The 19,146-nt window shown below is 37.1% G+C and overlaps 1 protein-coding gene and 1 long non-coding RNA gene across 2 annotated transcripts; both read right to left on the bottom strand.

Moving 5' to 3' along the window:
- Positions 1 to 2,514: 2,514 nt before the first annotated feature.
- On the bottom strand, positions 2,515 to 5,483 carry LOC141362930 (uncharacterized). The gene is made up of 2 exons (XM_073865210.1): positions 5,360 to 5,483; positions 2,515 to 4,433 (listed from the first exon to the last, which is right to left on the bottom strand). Exons 1-2 carry the CDS (start codon positions 5,412 to 5,414, stop codon positions 2,953 to 2,955), a joined length of 1,536 nt encoding a protein of 511 aa, XP_073721311.1. The 5' UTR covers positions 5,415 to 5,483; the 3' UTR covers positions 2,515 to 2,952.
- A 2,413-nt stretch (positions 5,484 to 7,896) lies between these two features.
- LOC141362935 (uncharacterized) lies at positions 7,897 to 18,591 on the bottom strand. The gene is made up of 5 exons (XR_012368491.1): positions 18,509 to 18,591; positions 17,716 to 17,844; positions 17,366 to 17,508; positions 17,181 to 17,274; positions 7,897 to 8,547 (listed from the first exon to the last, which is right to left on the bottom strand). It is a non-coding gene; the product is annotated as an uncharacterized lncRNA (long non-coding RNA).
- Positions 18,592 to 19,146: the final 555 nt, after the last annotated feature.

Below are 19,146 nucleotides of genomic sequence, written 5' to 3'. Positions count from 1 at the left end.
TCCAGCATTTATTGGTGGATCGCTGTAGGAGGAGCTTCACTAAAGGTCTCAATCACTTTGGGTGTGGCTGGATTTAGAGAGGCTTTGTTAGTCAAAATGTGATAGACCAATCGTTCTCAACCCATTAGGGGCCTTCAACAAACTTCCAAGAGAGCCTTAAGATTACTAAAATTATCCAAAATAAGCAATAAATTAGGTTAAAACAACCAAGAATGAAGATATGTCTTAGTGTTTGGGTATTTTTGTAAGAAACGTTGAGAACCGCTGCTAGGAATCTATTTCAGGGTTGAATCAGTCAAGTTCTTTGGTTTATGTCAAATAAACATTCGCCTGCTTAGTCAAGTCTATTTAATCACAAAGTGGCTATAAACATTAGAGAAATGTGACCATTAGTTTATAAAAGAAATATTTTTTCAAATCCACTGCAGAAAAGCACCACTTTAGTAAATAAAATATTAACATATGACAATTCTTGGAATCTTCTTAAAGAGGTTTGTTAAAATCTTAAAATCTGTTATCATTTTATCACACTCATGTTTTTCCAAAATATATGTTTTTGTGTGCAAAAGAAAAAAAACCTCATACAGGTTTAGAGTTTTTCCTGTGTTTTTGAAGCTATGCTTGTGTTTATGGTGCGCAATATAACATGTTTTCATGTATCACGTGTAAAAAATAAATGCTGTATTTTTCATATAATTTACTTATCTGTATATCGTAATTTTCAAAACGGTCTTTAAACTGCATGCTGGTTTCGAGTAGGCTGAGTAGGGAACTATCCCTTTATAGTTTCTGGACCCCAACTGGAAAAGTCTTTCTGTTCAGTTTTTTATGAAATGTCAATTTTTTATAACATTCTGAGCAATTAAACTTTGACCCCCCAAAACTTGAGAGTTGACAAACTTGTCACATACTTTTATGATATTTCATTACATGCCTCAGCCTATTTAAACACAAACATGTCCTTTGCATAGCAATTTACATGAGAGCTTAAGATGAATTTGGTGTAAATGGGAACTATCAGTCTGGAATAACAGCTCCGTTAACACTGATGTGACTGAAAATAAACATTTCAAGACGGCTAACAGCTCTGTTAACACTTCTCTTAACCACATGCTTGTGCAGAATTCAGAATTTAATTGGGAATGACTCCTGAATTCCAATTTAATTCTTGAATTTGAATGTCAAAAACAAGATCTATAATTAAAATTTGAATTTGAATGAAAGAAATTTCGACCGGACATAATCACGTGTTTACTGGAACAGCCGCAAGCGCTAAATTATAAACCTCTTAAAGCACGTAAAATGTGTGTGAAGTGAATGAGTGCAATCTATGGAATGACATTTTTTGCGCCAGCCCTTATTTAGAAACCTGAGCTGTTTTGGAATTAGTTTTAAATTTAAAAAATGCTGCTAATATCAAACTTCTTTTAACCCAACTTTAAAAATGACCCTTTTAGTTTTTTTTATTACAAAAGACCAGAAAACCTTGATAAAATGCTGCACTCTGATAATAAAATATTCGTTAATAACTCCGTGTGACTTCGATCACAGATGATCTTTTAATTACTTTAAGTTAAAGCAAGCTTTATTGTCAATATAGGTAAATATAAAATAAATAAGTAAATAAAAAAATATGAAAATGTAACATTTTAAAAGCAAAATTTAAACTTAAGATTACTATGACATGAATTGCAATTAACATAAAAATAAAATAAGTAAATAACAACTGAAACATTTGAATTAAATCTTTCTAATTACCTTATTGTTTAAAATCATGTTCCTGTTTTGAACTAAGTCAGAACTGAATTTTAAATAAGCATACTCTTAATTGAAATTTTAAACGAATATCTGCTTATTTATTAATTTAGATAAAGATTAATGAGAAAGTTTTTTTAAACAATTCGTTCTGTTCGCGCAAACGCTGTATAGACATAGATAATAACGATCTCAGCAAGTTTGTTGTAATGCTTATTATGCTTTCGTGAATTCTTGTCAAAACGTATGTTTCTGAAATGTCAGAAAACGTACAAATAATGATAATTTAAGATGTTTAATTACTAGAGTATTTGAATCGCTAGATGAGGGATTAATGTAGGCTACTTAGTTTTTCTGAAAACCTTCATATATATATATATATATATATATATATATATATATATATATATATATATATGAAGAGTTTTGTTGCAAACGAGATAACCACCGTTTTTTTTTTATTGTTCAGAAATCACGTTTTTTGGTTGTGCATTCCAATTAATTTCAATGCAACTGCAGTTTGTTTGTTTTGATTTAAAAGCTTCATAACTTAAAAATACAGCTAAGTAGCACCATAAAACAAAATAATAACACGATAACATAATAATAAACATGTTTTGACAAAATTGTAAAAAAATGGATTTATCTCGTTTTGCAACGAAACTCTTCATATATAGATATGGTAAAGAAGTTTAAGTTGATTACAATGCACAATACCACAGTAAGATGTTCCAATTTAACACAGAAAAGTACACGAAATAAACTTAAAGTTGTACTTTATTACAATTAAATTACGACTAAAATATACAAAGTAAAAAATTAGCTGTTCCAAAATAGCACTCTAATAAAGTTAATTAATCAATAGCACACTTTAAATGGTCATTAGTGTGACTGCAAGTATACTGAAGTGTATCAAAATTAAAAATAGCATACTATTTTTTTACTAGGGCTGATTCATGAGTTCATTTTTAGATCAACACTTGCGATCTGAACTTGTAATGCACATCGAGGTGAACAATGACGCAGAAGTTTAAATGAAAACTGCAGCATATAGCCTACAACGTAGGTCCTATGCAAACGTATTAATCGCAATTGAGACGTTACAACAGAAAGTCCACTCATGTGTCTCCCATTACTCTACAGATGGAAACGGTTTCTTTCCAGCATGAATTCTCACGCGTGCATTAGGGCGAATTTTTATTTCTGAAACTCACTAATAGCATCTGAATGGTTTCTCTCAGTGTGAATTCTCATATGTGTCTTAAGATGACTTTTATTTCTGAAACACTTTTCACACTGAAGACAAGCGAAAGGTTTCTCTTTAATGTGAATTTTCATGTGTACTGTAAGGTTGTTTTTACGTGTAAAACTTTTTTTACATTGACTGCATGCAAAAGGTTTCTCTCCGGTGTGAAGTCTTGCATGATTCTTAAGGCTGGATAGATATGAAAAACTCGTTCCACACAGATGACACACGAATGGTTTCACTCCAGCGTGAGCTGCCATGTGTATCTGAAGAGTGCATTTACTTGTAAAACTCTTTCCACACTGAAGACATATGAATGGTTTCTCTCCAGTGTGAATTGTCATGTGTCTCTTAAGTTGACTTGCATCTCGGAAACACTTTTCACACTGAAGACAAGCGAAAGGTTTCTCATCTCTGTGAATTTTCATGTGTGCTGTAAGGTTGGGTTTAATACTGAAACACTTGTTACACTGACTGCATGTAAACGGTTTCTCTCCGGTGTGAACTCTTGCGTGAGTCTTAAGGTTAGTTAGTTGTGAAAAACTCTTTCCACACAGATGACACACGAAAGGTCTCTCTCCAGTGTGGATTCTCATGTGTGCCTTAAGATGGCCTTTACTTGTAAAACTCCTTCCACACAGATGACATGCAAATGGTTTCTTTCCAGTGTGAATTGTCATGTGTGTCTTGAGTTGACTTGCATCTCTGAAACACTCTTCACACTGAAGACAAGCGAAAGGTTTCTCTTCACTGTGAATTTTCATGTGTGCTGTAAATTTGCTTTTACTTCTGAAACTTTTTTTACATTGACTGCATGTAAAAGGTTTCTCTCCAGTGTGAATTAACGCGTGTATGTTAAGGTTACGTAGACATGAAAAACTCCTTCCACACAGATCACACGTGAATGGTTTCTCTCCAGTGTGGATTTTCATATGATATTTTAAGTGTGATGTTTGGGTAAAACATTTTCCACACTCCTGACAAGTGTATGGTTTCTCTCCAGTGTGGATTTTCGTATGTTTCTTTAACACTGATAATTGGGTAAAACTTTTTCCACACTCGTGACAAGTGTATGGTCTCTCGCCAGTGTGAGTTCTCATGTGTATCTGAAGTTGTTTTGCAGTTAGGAAAGTTTTTTCACACTGATGGCAAGCGAATGGTTTCTCTCCAGTGTGAATTTTTATGTGCACTGCGAGGTATGATTTTCTGCTGAAACTCTTCCCACAGCGATGACACGTGGGCTTCTTCTCATTGTGAATCCTTGAGCGATCCGTAGGGCGTTCGTCTCTTTTCAACCTCTTTTTACACATTTTGTCTCCTGTTCTTCGAGTTCCTTTCTGTGCAACATTCTGTATTGTTGTAATATTATGATGGGTTTCATCAGCTTTATTCAGTTGAGGAGGATTGTCCTTGTTTATTTCCATCATGAAATCTAAAATAAAGACATTAAATAGTTAAGCTTCATGTTATGTATTTGTTTCTCATCATGGTAAAATGTTTTGCTTTAATTATGCAGCTGTTTGCCAATAAGATTTAAATTGATGTTATTCATGGAAAGAGTTTGTTCAAAGATAAATAAACATTAAACATTATCAAGTCTTCATCTTTACAGAATAAAACTATAAAATAACAGCATTATGCAAAGCATTTGGCAACCAGAAATCCTCATCAACCTTTTTCTGTTGCTTAGCTGTTTATTTTGTAAAGATAAAAACTTGTTAACGTTTTAACATTCATTTTACTTTGAACAAACTCTTTCCAGTAAATAACATCTACAGTAAGTAACTGGCAAACTGCTGCCACTAATGCTGTCTTTTTTTCTTTCAGAAGTTTTTACCTTTATGTGAATTAAGTTATCTCATTCCTTTAATTTCCTCTAATTTATTGTCAATGTCCAGTCTTATAGTTTACATAGTGGTACATTGCACTTCCAAAGCCAAAGTCATGGATCAATTCCCAAAGAACACAGCCATTTAATCCACTGGAATTTGCTTTGATAAACCAGTTTACCTTATGTTACATGCAATTCTACTGAATCTATTATTTATCATGTATTTAATTCAATTTTTTCCTAATCAATTTGAATAATTTTCTGTATTTGTGCACTGAAAACAATGATTCATTGAATTTAATCATTTTTTTAAGGTAAGTGGTTGCAATCAATTTGTTTAAGCTACATTTAAACAAAAGTTTTATATTTTATTTTACTTTACTAATCTTTTTTGTTAAAATGTAGCTTAAATAAATTGATTGCAACCACTTACCTTTAAAAAAAATTTATTAAATTCAATGAATCATTGTTTTCAGTGTGATTATTCTTCAAGCATCAATAATTAAGATTGAAAAATAAACACCAACCTCTTTGTTCTTCAGTATCTTCAATCTTTATTCTGCATGGTTGTGAATCTCTCATCTTCTCAGCTCTTCTATCAACACCAACAAGAAGTCACGAAGCTTTCAGTTGTCATATATGAAGTGATTTCTCTCTGTGTTTGACTCCAGCATTTATTGGTAGATCGCTGTAGGAGGAGCTTCACTAAAGGTCTCAATCACTTTGGGTGTGGCTGGATTTAGAGAGGCTTTGTTTGTCAAAATGTTATAGACCAGTCGTTCTCAACCCATTAGGGGCCCCCAAAAAACTTCCAAGAGAGCCTTAAGATTACTAACATTATCCAAAATAAGCATTAAAATAGGTTAAAACAACCAAGAATGAAGAAATATTTTAGTGTTTGGGTATTTTTGTAAGAAAGGTTGAGAACCGCTGCTAGGAATATATTTCAGGGTTGAATCAGTCAAGTTCTTTGGTTTATTTCAAATAAACATTCACCTGCTTAGTCAAGTCTATTTAATCACAAAGGGGTTATAAACATTAGAGAAATGAGACCATTAAAAGAAATATTGATTCAAATCTACTGCAGAAAAGCACCACTTTAGTAAATAAAATATTAACATGTGACAATTCTTGGAAACTTCTTAAAGAGGTTTGTTAAAATCTTAAAATCTGTTATCATTTTATCACACTCATGTTGTTCCGAAATATATTTTTGTGTTCAACAGAATAAAAACCTCATACAGGTTTAGAGTTTTTCCTGTGTTTTTGAAGCTATGATTGTTTTTATGGTGTGCAATATAACATGTTTTCATGTTTCACGTGTAAAAAATAAATGCTGTATTTTTCACACAACTTATCTGTATATCGTAATTTTCAAAACGGTCTGAAGTTTTCCTTGTTCTATGAAGTCCCTCCTTCAGAAATACGTACGAGTTCTGATTGTGAAGTTTGTTTAGTGTGTTGTGATTCGACAGCAGCTTAGCTTAGCAGAGCCGTTTGAGTTGGCGACTATAGCCCTTTTCACACAGATATTCCGTAAGATACACGGGACAGGCATCCTGGAATTTTACGGGACCGCTTGATATTTTATTCATTCACACTGCCAAGTTTACCCGGCATATGTGATGGTCCCGGAAAGACACGTGACCTGTTGAAAGTCCCGCCCTCTCTTCTACGCAGCGTCTGAAGTTTGCATATTATTTATTATTTCGCTCTCCAGAAACAACTTGCATGCATTTTTGTTTATGATAAGACTACAAAGGAGCGCATGAACGCACAGTTCTATTCTGGTGAATGATCTCAGCTTCAGAGTGGATATTTGACAAGCTCCCTGATTTCTGCTTTGATCCAGTTTTCAGACATTTCTCATGATTGTTTATATGCATTTAAAACCCGCATTTTGAGGAACTGAACGATATATCTTGTTGGGATGACGTGCGGGTATTTTCGTTTATTATAGCTCAAATGAGCAAGTGACGTGATATTCTTTTATGCTGAATGATCTCCGTTTCAACACAGTAAGTAATAAGCTACACTGCAAAAAATGACTTTCTTACTTAGTTTTTTTGTCTTGTTTTCAGTAGAAATATCTAAAAATTCTTAAATTAAGATGCTTTTTCTTGATGAGCAAAATGACCTAAGTAAATAAGTTTTAAGACAAAAAATATACAATTTAAGTGAAATTGTCCTTAAAACAAGCAAAATTAACTGCCAATGGGGTGAGAAAAAAATTGTGAAATAAGATTTCTTTTTTCTTAAACACTTAATTCAAATAAAATTTTCTCACCCCATTCACTGAAAAAAGTGTTTCATTGGATCAAAATAAAACTTTTGCGTCAACTTGTTACAACTAATTACTTTACTTTTTATCAATCTAAAATTTTTACTTTGAACAGAATGAACTATCCATTACTTGGCCAAAGCAAAAAGTATCTTTGAATCAAATACATTTTTTAAGTTAATGAAATGTCAAAATATACTTTGTCTTAATGCATTAACGTAATTATTTTACTTTGTATTTGGTTGGATATTTGGTTAGATGTAAAGTAAAATAATTAGGTTAATGCATCAAGACAAAGTATATTTTGACATTTCATTAACTTAAAAAATGTATTTGATTCAAAGATACTTTTTGCTTTGGCCAAGTAATGGATAGTTCATTCTGTTCAAAGTAAAAATTTTAGGTTGATAAAAAGTAAAGTAATTAGTTGTAACAAGTTGACGCAAAAGTTTTACTTTACATCTAACCAAATATCTAACCAAATACAAAGTAAAATAATTACGTTAATGCATTAAGAAAGTATATTTTGACATTTCATTAACTTAAAAAATGTATTTGAGTCAAAGATACTTTTTGCTTTGGCCAAGTAATGGATAGTTCATTCTGTTCAAAGTTAAAATTTTAGGTTGATAAAAAGTAAAGTAATTAGTTGTAACAAGTTGACGCAAAAGTTTTACTTTACATCTAACCAAATATCCAACCAAATACAATTTAAAATATTAATTTAATATAAAAAAATTATTTACTTTCAAAATGTGTAATTTTACCATCTGTCTAAGATGAATGACTTCAAGCATCAAACTTTTGACAATTTATTTTGTCATAATACACATTTTTGTACAAATACACACTATCTTACAATGTAAACACATTATAATCATGACAATTTGTCATAAAACACTTCAACAATGTGTATAGTATTGTTATAAAAACACAATGTATAACAGTTTTTAGTATTTGTAGACACACTGGATAAAATGTAAATTCTAAATAAGAATCAGTTATGGTTGATAGATAAACCATAAAACTTAATCAAGATAAAACAAATCAGGTTTAGTAAACAGTATTACAGTTAATGTTGTATAAAAGGCTCAAAAAATTTACCTTCAGTAGCTGGGTTAAAGGAAAAAAATGTACTCCTGCAGTTTTGAAGAGGGGTTCTGCACCCTTCGGCTCATCTGCTTACTGTCTACGTCCATGACATTTTTTTTGAAAGGCTTTAAAAGTTATATTTGAGTCCATCAGGATGTTTTAAGTTCAGTTCAAATGAGTCCAAACATGCACATGCAAAAGAGGCCAACTCATTTATTACTCCACACCGTCAATGAAAATGGAAATGTCCAGTGCAGGATTAAGAGCATCACTCTCACGGATCACAAAAAATTCCATGGTGGTCTTTTTGAATTCCCTCTCCGCTTCTTCCCTCTGGTCAGCCTAAAAACATACAAGAACAGAGACCAATTTAGGGACTGTGGATAGATATGTACACTAGATGTAGCCTTGGCTACGGCAGTTCATTGGACCGAACATAGGAGCCGCCATCTTAAAACAGGGGAATCCCGCATCAGCGCCATTGTAGGCAATGGTGTAACAGAAATAAAATCACCATAAATCGTCATGAACGCGATTTTCTTGGTTTTCTTTTGGTTCGTTTCAACAGTCAGACATGTATTTAGCATTAAGTACAGGAAAAAATAAAAGTTTTGATTTTATGAAAATGTACTTTTTCTAACTGTAATGCATAGTGCTAGTAGCCCTTTCATCCATGCGCAGCACAAAAGTCTGGCATCGTTCATGAATTCGAAGTACAGGCGGAGATAGCAGCTTTACCTAGATACTTCCTATGACAATACCCCTGTTCTAAGATGGCGGCGGTTTTGACGCATGCTCAGAGCCCCAAGGCGACATCTAGTGTATATATCTATGGGGATTGTGGAGGAAGAAAACACCCCTTCATCTGAAAATGTATTACACAAATTTTGTTTGCTTTCCTACTATGGAGGTCAATGTAGAGCCCAAACATCTGTTGCTAACTTTAATTAAAATATCTTAATTTGTGTTCAGCGTAAAAATAAAATGTGTACGGTTTATTTCAAGAGGAGAGTATGACAAAATTTTCATTTTTTATTGCATGGACACAAAACCAATGCAGGTAAATGGGGGGGCTCTTAACAACATTCTTCAAAATATCAGCCTGTGTGATTTCTTCCACAGAACACAAAAGAATGTGTAAATAACACAATTACTTGAACTACTTTTAAAGGAATAGTCTACTCTTTTGCCATATTAAACTATGTTATTACCTCAACCTAGACGAATTAATACATACCTATCTTTTTTCAATGCCTGCACTGTACAGCGCGTTGTGAATGTGTTTGCATTTAGCCTAGCCCCATTCATTCCTATGGTACCAAAAAAGTTTTATTTTGTGGCACCATACTAACTGGTATAACTCCTCATGTAACAGTCTTTAAATAGGGAAAACATGAAAGTGTTTGGTGGCTTCCCTGTTTGGTACCATAGGAATGAATGGGGCTATGCTAAATGCTAACACATTCACAACGCACTGTACAGTACACGCATTGAAAAAAGATAGATATGTATTAATTCGTCTAAGTTGAGGTAATAACATAGTTTAATATGGCAAACGATTAGACTATTCCTTTAAGCAATATTGCACAACCAAATCAAAATTTTTCCATGTTTTATTCACCATCAAGGCTTGAGAAGACCTCTGTTAAAGGAATAGTCTACTCATTTTCAATATTAAACTATGTTATTACCTTAACTAAGAAGAGTTGATACATCCCTTTATCATCTGTGTGCATTCACGTAAGCGCTGGAGCGCGCTGCGACACTTTGATAGCATTTAGCTTAGCCCCATTCATTCAATGGTACCAATCAGAGATAAAGTTAGAGTGACCAAACACATCAACGTTTTTTTCTATTTAAGACGAGTAGTTATACGAGCAAGTTTGGTGGTACAAAATAAAACGTAGCGCTTTTCTAAGCGGATTTAAAAGAGGAACTATATGTTATGGCGTAATAGCACTTTTGTGAGTACTTCGACTCGGCGCAGTAACTCCCTCCCTCTCCCATTATGAGAGGCAGAAGGGGAACGGACGTTTCAGGCGAGTGGAAGTACTCCCAAAAGTGCTATTATGCCATAAAATATAGTTCCTCTTTTAAATCTCTGATTGGTACCATTGAATGAATGGGGCTAAGCTAAATGCTATCGAAGTGTCGCAGCGCGCTCCAGCGCTTATGTACACGCACTAAGATGATAGAGGGATGTATCAACTCTTCTTGGTTAAGGTAATAACATATTGAAAATTAGTAGACTATTCCTTTAAAAGAAACCGCCACAGCTTTTCCATAATTCACTTGTTTTTCCCTCAAGGTAGACATGTTAATACATACCTCTCATGTCTCAGTGCGAGCAACTTAAAATATGAGTCCACTTCTGAATAAAAATTCCTTAGATGACATCGAGGTGAGTAAATTATAAGATGTTCATGACTTTTTTCAGTCAAAAATAAATTAAGGTTTTAATGAAAACATTCCAGGATTATTCTCCATATAGAAGACTTCAATGATGCCCAAATGGCTGAAGGTAAAAATGACCGTTTCAGTGCAGCTTCAAAGGGCTTTAAACTATACCAGATGAGGAATAAGTGTCTTATCAAAGAAATGATCGGCCGTTTAAAAAAAATACAATGTATTTGGTTTATAGACACAAATGATCGCCTTGCTTCAGCTTTCTGTATTCTTCAAAGAGCTTACGCTGTATGTCCTATGCCAGGGCTATTCAAATCTTACCCTGGAGGGCCGGAGCACTACAGAGTTTAGGTCCAACCCTAATCAAACTTACCCACCTGTGATTGTCTAGTGATCATGAGGATGTCACAGGTCGGAGAAGCGGACCGCCCGTCGCGGGTCACGCTCCTCCTACCTGTGACAGATTTGGCGTAGTCGGCAGTCCACCCCGGGTTGAGCGACCAAGGCCCCCCAATGGCCTACCACGTATTTAAAGACCCTACTCGATTTTTCCTGTCACCAAGAAGAGCCCGTTCTAGGGACTAAAATTGTTTGGCGGGGGGGGATGTCACATGGTGACTTTTATAGGGCGGAACCAAAAGCGGCGAAGATTGGTTCCGCCCGAAGATGGTTTCCGCCCAGGCCGAACATTTCAAACACCAGTACTTCCTGGTTTCCAATGGCAACACAATCGGGGCTCTACGAGCCACAGGTGAGAAGAATTGAGGTGGTGATTTGTGACTGGAGGATGTGTGAAGATGGGACAGATAAATAGAGCGGCAGAAACACCAGAGAGAGGAGTTGATTTTCGGGGCGAGCTCCGCTCCGCCAAAGGCGGACCAGAACTCACACTTCCTTTGAAGAGTCTAGAGCGCCGTTGATCGCTTTAAAAGCGAGCGGAAAGAGTGCGGGGCCAAGAGAGGCGAAAAGCAAGGAGTTGTGGCTGTATATTACAGGAGCACCACGGAAAAAGTGCTTGTCTCTGCGATTGTTGTGTGGTGCGTGGTCACGGAGACAGATCCGGTGTGGAAAGAGCGGAGGCCTGGGCGAAGTCTTTATAAGAAGAAACAGAGTAACATTGGAGAATACTCACCGGAGTTGTCGTCGAGGACGATCTACAGCAGCGGAAAAGCTGTAAACAGGAACAAGAACAGCAGAGAGTCATCAGGGAGTGTGAGTAACAAGCTACGTTTATCACGAAGTATTAAGAAGAGTGCATTACCTGATGTGTGTTGTGAGTTTGATAACCAGCGTTCAGCCCCACCGTGGAGAGAAGCGTGGGGGAGCCGGGGAGTAGCATTGGAAGACGACAGTGTCGTGAAGAATTGCCAATGGCACGCGAGTAACATCATAGAATGTATTACGTAGTGTGGAACGGAGGGTATATTACCCGACGTGTGTTGTGAGTCTAGCACACAGAGTTGCGGCCCCACTGTGGAGAGAAGCGTGGGTGAGCCAAAGAGTAATACTGGAAGACACCGTAGGAAGCCAGCATTGCGAAGTAGTGGCCTTTCACGTGAGTAACATGATCCACCGTACCATGTGGTATTGAAGAGGGTATATTACCTGACGTGTGTTGTGAGTCTAGCACACAGAGTTGTGGCCCCACTGTGGAGAGAAGCGTGGGTGAGCCGAGGAGTACAACTAGGAGTAAACACTGGAAGTCTGGCGTCCATCCTGTAGGCACTGTTCCCCCTCCGCCGAGAATAACACCCAACCAACTCAGTCCTTAGTCACTTAAAGTGTGTGGAGTGTCATGGGTGAGTCCTTGTCTTCATTGTGCGTGTGTACACCCTAAAGCTTGCAGTGTAGTGCTGTGCTTGTGTTGACAGAAGCCACTTCGAGGTCAGAGGAGTCGTGAGGAGATCACAGCACGTTGAGGCTAGTGGAGCGTGGGTTAAAGGTAGTTGCCAATAGGATTTCCTGAGTATAAAGTGACGGATCCTTTTCCTGGCTCTGAAAGAGGGGAGTGGTGAAGTGTACCTGCATACCAGTGTGAGTAAACCATCTTGTAATTATTGTTCTTGGACAAAGGGTTACTGTTATAACGTCTTCATACGATAACAATCCTTGTGTGGAGCCTCTTCAAAGGTTCGCCCCTGCTCAGTATCTCTGGAACCGTAAGTGGAGGAGGAGCAAGGGAAGCGTTCGGCTCTGCACGACCATACCCGAAGTCGAATGCACCCTGTGTTGAACACCGCCCTGTAAGCCCACTGCCCTAGAGCGAAAGTTGTGTGGAATAACCATTGTGTTTGAGCGAGAAGTTAAAGTCCCAGCCAGCTGTGTAACACTTACCACTGCTTACAGCCACGAACCTGAGGAGGAACAGTTAAAGTCCCAGTCACCTGTGTCATTCTTACCTCTGCTTACAGCCACGAACCTGAGGAGGAAAAGTTCCCAGTCCCCTGTGTAATTCTTACCTCTGCTTACAGCCACGAACCTGAGGAGGAAAAGTTCCCAGTCCCCTGTGTAATTCTTACCTCTGCTTACAGCCACAAACCTGAGGAGGAAAAGTTAAAGTTCCCAGTCCCCTGTGTAATTCTTACCTCTGCTTACAGCCAAGAACCTGAGGAGGAAAAGTTAAAGTTCCCAGTCACCTGTGTAATTCTTACCTCGGCTTACAGCCACGAACCTGAGGAGGAAAAGTTAAAGTTCCCAGTCCCCTGTGTAATTCTTACCTCGGCTTACAGCCACGAACCTGAGGAGGAAAAGTTAAAGTTCCCAGTCACCTGTGTAATTCTTACCTCTGCTTACAGCCACGAACCCGAACCTGAGGAGGAAAAGTTAAAGTTCCCAGTCACCTGTGAATTTCTTACCTCTGCTTACAGCCACAAACCTGAGGAGGAAAAGTTAAAATTCCCAGTCACCTGTGTAATACCTGCCTCTTCCCACAGCAAAGGGCCCAGAGCCTCCTAAACACCCCCCCCCCCCCTTGCTATGAAGGCCTGAGGACTGATATGTTCTTTTTAAGTATTTAATTCCCCCTATTTACCATTTTAAATCTTTAAATAAAAGTTGTTAGATTTTAATTCTGTCTGTCTGGTCATTGGGGTGTTTTGGGACCTCCTCGGGGTGGAAATAGGAGGAGCGTGACCCGCGACAGGGGCGGTCCGCTTCTCCGACCTGTGACAAGGACCTTGATTAGCTTGCTCAGGTGTGTTTGATCAGGGTTGGAGCTAAACTCTGCAGTGCTCTGGCCCTCCAGGGTAAGATTTGAATAGCCCTGTCCTACGCCTTCCATATTCTACTTACAGAAAAAACAGAACTGGTGCTGCGTGCGTTTGTTCCGTAAGTAGAATAAGAAAGGCGTAGGACATACAGCGTAAATTCTCTGAAGAATACTTCAGCCATTTGAGTGTTATTGAAGTCCACTATATATGGAGAATAATCCTGGAATGTTTTCATCAAAAACCTTAATCTCTTTTATTTAGTGAAGAAAGAAAGTCTTGAACGTGAGTAAATTATGAGGAATGTTTAATTCAGAAGTGGGCTAATACTTTAATTGCTGTAGCGTGCATATGTAAGCGTTTAGCTTAGCACCATTCATACTGCATCCAAACAGCATGCAGTAACACCATCATACCTGACTAGTCCCCCTTTTTTTAGAATTTGAGGGAGAGTTCTGATGATGTTACTGCGACCGAGGTCCGAGTGCTGCAAACTAAGTGCTCTTCTGCCATACAATATAGTTCTCACTTTTTATCCGCTTAGAAAATCACCAGGTTTTATTTTGTGCCACCATACTTACTTATGTAACTACTCATGTAACAGTCTTTAAATAGGGAAAACATGGAAGTGTTTGGGGCCAGTCACACCAAAAGCGTTTATGGCAGTTGCAGGCGCCTTTTTTGAATGATATTCTATGGGCAGGGCGCGTTCGCGCGCTGTTCATGCGCGCCGAGCGCCTTGCGTTTTTTTGCCGCCTGCCGCGCACGCGTTTCTGAATGAGGGCTGAGAGCGGAGAAGCACCCGACGTCATTCGCCTCTTTCCATTGATCAATCGAATGAGGGTAGAGGCGGGCCTTACGTTGTGGTGAGGGAAGTTTACAGTTGCTTTGAAGAACCGGACTCCACTCGCTCACTCTCTCCTGCGTGTTTGTGCACCTCTCACCCTAAAACAAGGTCAGACCAAGCGCCCTCTTTTTAAAGTTTCTGCTAATGTGACAGTTAACAGCAAAAGAGCGCTCACGCTTCAATATTTGATTGACAAGACAGCTGACTCGGTGGTTGCTTAGCAATATGAAAAGCAGCATCGCACTGCTCTTTTTTTTTTTAAAAAGGCAGTGCGTCGCGCCTTGCATTTGCAAGCGTTTAAAGCGCTTTTGGTGTGACTGGCCCCTTTGGTGGCTTCTAAATGTATCCCTGTTTGGAACCTACGGTATGAATAGGGCAAGGCTAAATGCTAACACATTTACGACACACTGTACAAAGATTAAGTGTACTTATTGAAAAAAGATAGGGATGGATTAATTCGTTGAAGTTGAGGTAAGAACATAATAAAATATTTAAAAACTGTGGTGTTTTCCTTTAAAGGGATAGTTAATCATAAAATGAAAATTCTGTCATCATTTACTCATCCTCATGTTGTTCTGAACCTGTATAAATGTATTTTTTCTGATGAACACAAAAGAAGATATTTTGAGAAATGATGGTAAACACACAGCATAGTGTTCATTGACTTCTACACTCTAAAAAAAAAAAGGTTCTATATAGCACCAAAACTGTTGCTTTGGATCGTAACGATAGAAGAACCATTTTTAGTGCCATATAGCACCAGTGAAGAACCAGTGAAGCACCAGTGAAGCACCTGTGTAGAACCATATAGTGCTATGTAGAACCATATGTGGTGCTATATGGCCCCTTTATGGTTCTACACTGGTGCTTCACTGGTGCTTCACTGGTTCTTCACTGGTTCTTCACTGGTGCTTCACTGGTGCTTCACTGGTTCTTCACCGGTGCTATATGGCACTAAATGGTTCTTCTATCGTTACGATTGAAAGCAACAGTTTTGGTGCTATATAGAACCGTTTGTTTTTTTAGAGTGTATAGTAGGAAAAATATTTTGGAAGTATTGTGATAAATGAAGAAAATATTTTCATAAATGATGGTAAGCACACAGTTGACGGTACCCATTAAATTCCATCATATTTTTTTATTCCTACTATTAAAGTTAATGGTCACTATCTGCTGTGTGTTTACCATAATTTTTTCAAAATATCTTCTTTTGTGTTCATCAGAAAAAAGAAATTCATACAGGTTTAGAACAACATGAGGATGAGTAAATGATGACAGATTTTTTTATCTTAAGGTGAACTATCCCTTTAAGGCAACCATGGTTGGAGAAACTTTCAGTAGTTTGCATTGTCTACATCAGGGGTCTTCAACGTTTTTTGGGTCGCGGACCCCTTAGATGAAAGAGGCATGGAGCAGGGACCCCCTAATACTAAATGTGTAAAATTATTAGATATTTAAGTAAGCAGTAAGGTACGAGAGGCTGCCTTTTCATATTAGGCACAACGCAAAGTGGAGTAAAGTACAACTGATGACCAATCAGAATCAAGGACTGGAACTGTTTTATATATAGAAACAAACATGTCACACAGCCATGATACTATATTAACATGCATCATTTTTTTTTTGTTAAAGTAGAGTTTGTTTTTATATTAATATAATAATAATAATAAAAATACAAATAAAATAATATTATTTTAAGGTATTTGCAGTGTAATATATTTTCATTTTACTGTGAATTAGACAAGGGCTTTCAGTTTATAAAGATGACTGATCATGGTGAATGGCACAAAGACTCTATTCTGCTGGGGATAGACGTTGTGCTACTTTATAATTTTGAGGTCTGTTGCCTTTCCCGTGTATCGTCATTATCACGAGTTTGAGTAACGCAGGTTTATTTTCTGCATAGCTTATTATCAGACTCAGGAGAACAACATGCAACGAGTCCGAGCGCATCTCTTTGGGGCAACTTTTTGAGAGGCGGATTTCAACCTGACTATGAATCTCGCACAAAGCACCATCACGGTGCGCGTTTCATACATTTTTAAATGCGAGCGATAGTTTTGTCACAGTTTAAAATGCAGACGTGGTGTGGTGTCATTTGCCTGTTGAATTAGCGCTTTAAATCTGAACCGCGTGAAACACCCGTCCAAGTTCAGAAATACAGATGAGACAACATGTCGCAATGATTCTAAAATGACATTCTGAAAGAAAGACACACATAAGATTTACCTGTTTTATGATGACATTTCTGTCGCTACTGCTGCTTCCTGAGTGGACATTTATAATCCAGATATTTTATTTTGGTCTGCTGGCTAAACTGAACGCGCGCCTTTAAACCTATGCGGCCACGCACGTTCACAACTTAAAGGGGACATGTAATGTTTTGTACATGTATTTTACATTTTTTACCAAAAAATTGCTTGTAGTTAAACATCATTCGGCGGACCCCCTGCAGTTCCATCACGGACCCCCTGGGGGCCGCGGACCCCCGGTTGAAGACCCATGGTCTACATTACCTGATATTCTTTGATCAGACAGCTTGCATCTTCACCAAAGTACATGAATCAGGCACTTCAGCAGGCTTTCTCTTCTGATTTCTATGTCCAGACTCTACAAAATGTTCAAGATGTATTGTTTATTTTAGACCAAAATACTACTAAATTAATTGCCACAAGCAATTTTGTTCGCATGCAACCAATACCTGATCCATAACTTTAATAGTGTCCTTAGTTTTTCATGGAGGACTCCACCTTTGCTCCTAATAACATGAGAGCTCTGTCTGTCCAAAGAGGCCACAAATCTTGATTTTCAAGGTAAGATCGTGATGCGCAATTCTGCATTAATCTGAAAGTAAGAGAAACAGAAAATACACTTCTGAAAAAATTATTTCTAGAACTAGTTGTAAAAATAGATATACACACAAAACATTGAATGAATATATAATTAGAGCATCTAAGACATTTTCAAAAGCACTACATCCTATGGTAAAAACTATGGTTAATTCAGTACAAGTCAAATTTTAACATTTTATAATAAAATAAATGCTTTTACCTCCTCTGGCAATCTTTCTTGCAGTTCTTGAACAGTAGGTTGGTTTTCCACAATCTCTTGTCTGCGTAAGGCAAACGTCTTTGTCATAATGTTTGCTGATGTCTATCCAGGGATGGGATATGATTGGGCCTGAACAAATAATAGATAATTGCTAGACATTTACATGTTCACTACATCTTGTGACATAAACAAACGTTTTTATTTAAAAAAGAATACTGTGGAGATCATTTTGTTTGTATGGACCCTGTCAAGAACCGAAATATTTTATGTTTGCTCGTCTCTCCACGTGTGCAGTTTTGAGTGCATAATTACACAGAAACGGAGCGCTGCGCGACTTTCAAACAGCGCTTCCGGGAGGAGATGCCGTATAAACAGTCGCATTGCTCTATTGGCCAAATGCATTTTAATCAACTACAGTATGAGGCAAAGTAGCAAAACTGTCGCCAAAGTTTACACATCAAGAGTTCTGATCTTTGAAGGGCATAGAGACACATTCATCTGTATGAGTATAGAAACTGCTCACGTTAGCGCCTTTTTGCAGTGAAATTGCTTAAAATCACTTTATTAACATCTGCAAGCCTTTAAAACACGTGCAAATGATTAAACGTTTCCCATTTTAATTTGCGCATTAATCCGCGAATCGCATGTGAGCCGAACCGTCATGCTTAATGAACTGCGATCCGACCGGTAACAGTTACAGCACTAAGTAATACTAACCGTATGTAAAACAACAGTACAATCACACGTGTATAATGTTAATAATACGCCAAAACGTATGTTTAAAATTACTTACCAATTTTCTTGAATCCCATTGTACCACGCGGAGTTCATCCATCGGTGCAGTGTAAATCAAGATGGCGGAAAGCTGAACTTCAGCTGAACGTCCTTACGCACCAACCAGCCTGACGTTACGTAAGTCACGTGACAATGGAAACTAATATTTTTAATTTAATTTACAGAAATGTATTTACTTTACACCAACAGGACTTACTTTTAATTTAAATCAAACACATTTTTTACATAAAACTGATGGCTGGACAGAAAATGTATTTTTTTGAGTTAGATCAAATATAAAATCTTCTTTAGAGTAATGACATGCGCTGTGCACTTTTTTCAGTGGATAATTTTGCTTGTTGTAAGCACAAATTCACTTAAATTGTATATTTTTTGTCTAAAAACTAGTATTATTTTCTTAGGTCATTTTACTCATTAAGAAAATACATCTTGATTTAAGAATTTTTAGATATTTCTACTGAAAACAAGACATAAATACTAAGTAAGAAAGTCAATTTTTGCATTGTAACTTACCTGATATCTGCTTCAGTCCAGTTTGCTGACATTTCTCGTCGTGAATGTTGTAAATCCCTCATTTTAAAGAGTTGAACCAGCTTCATGTTGCCATGACACGCGTGTCCTCACTACGGCACGTGC

This window comes from Misgurnus anguillicaudatus, unplaced genomic scaffold, assembly GCF_027580225.2.
Source record: "Misgurnus anguillicaudatus unplaced genomic scaffold, ASM2758022v2 HiC_scaffold_29, whole genome shotgun sequence".
Taxonomy (NCBI): Eukaryota; Metazoa; Chordata; class Actinopteri; order Cypriniformes; family Cobitidae; genus Misgurnus; species Misgurnus anguillicaudatus.
Note: the sequence above shows the minus strand (reverse complement) of the source record. Positions and strands in the feature narration are given on the sequence as shown.

Coding starts and splice junctions, on each gene's coding strand:
- LOC141362930 (XM_073865210.1), bottom strand. CDS start 5,414: ATGAGAGATTCACAACCATGCAGAATAAAGATTGAAGATACTGAAGAA. Junction 4,434..5,359: donor AGATACTGAAGAACAAAGAG/GTTGGTGTTTAT, acceptor TCTTTATTTTAG/ATTTCATGATGGAAATAAAC.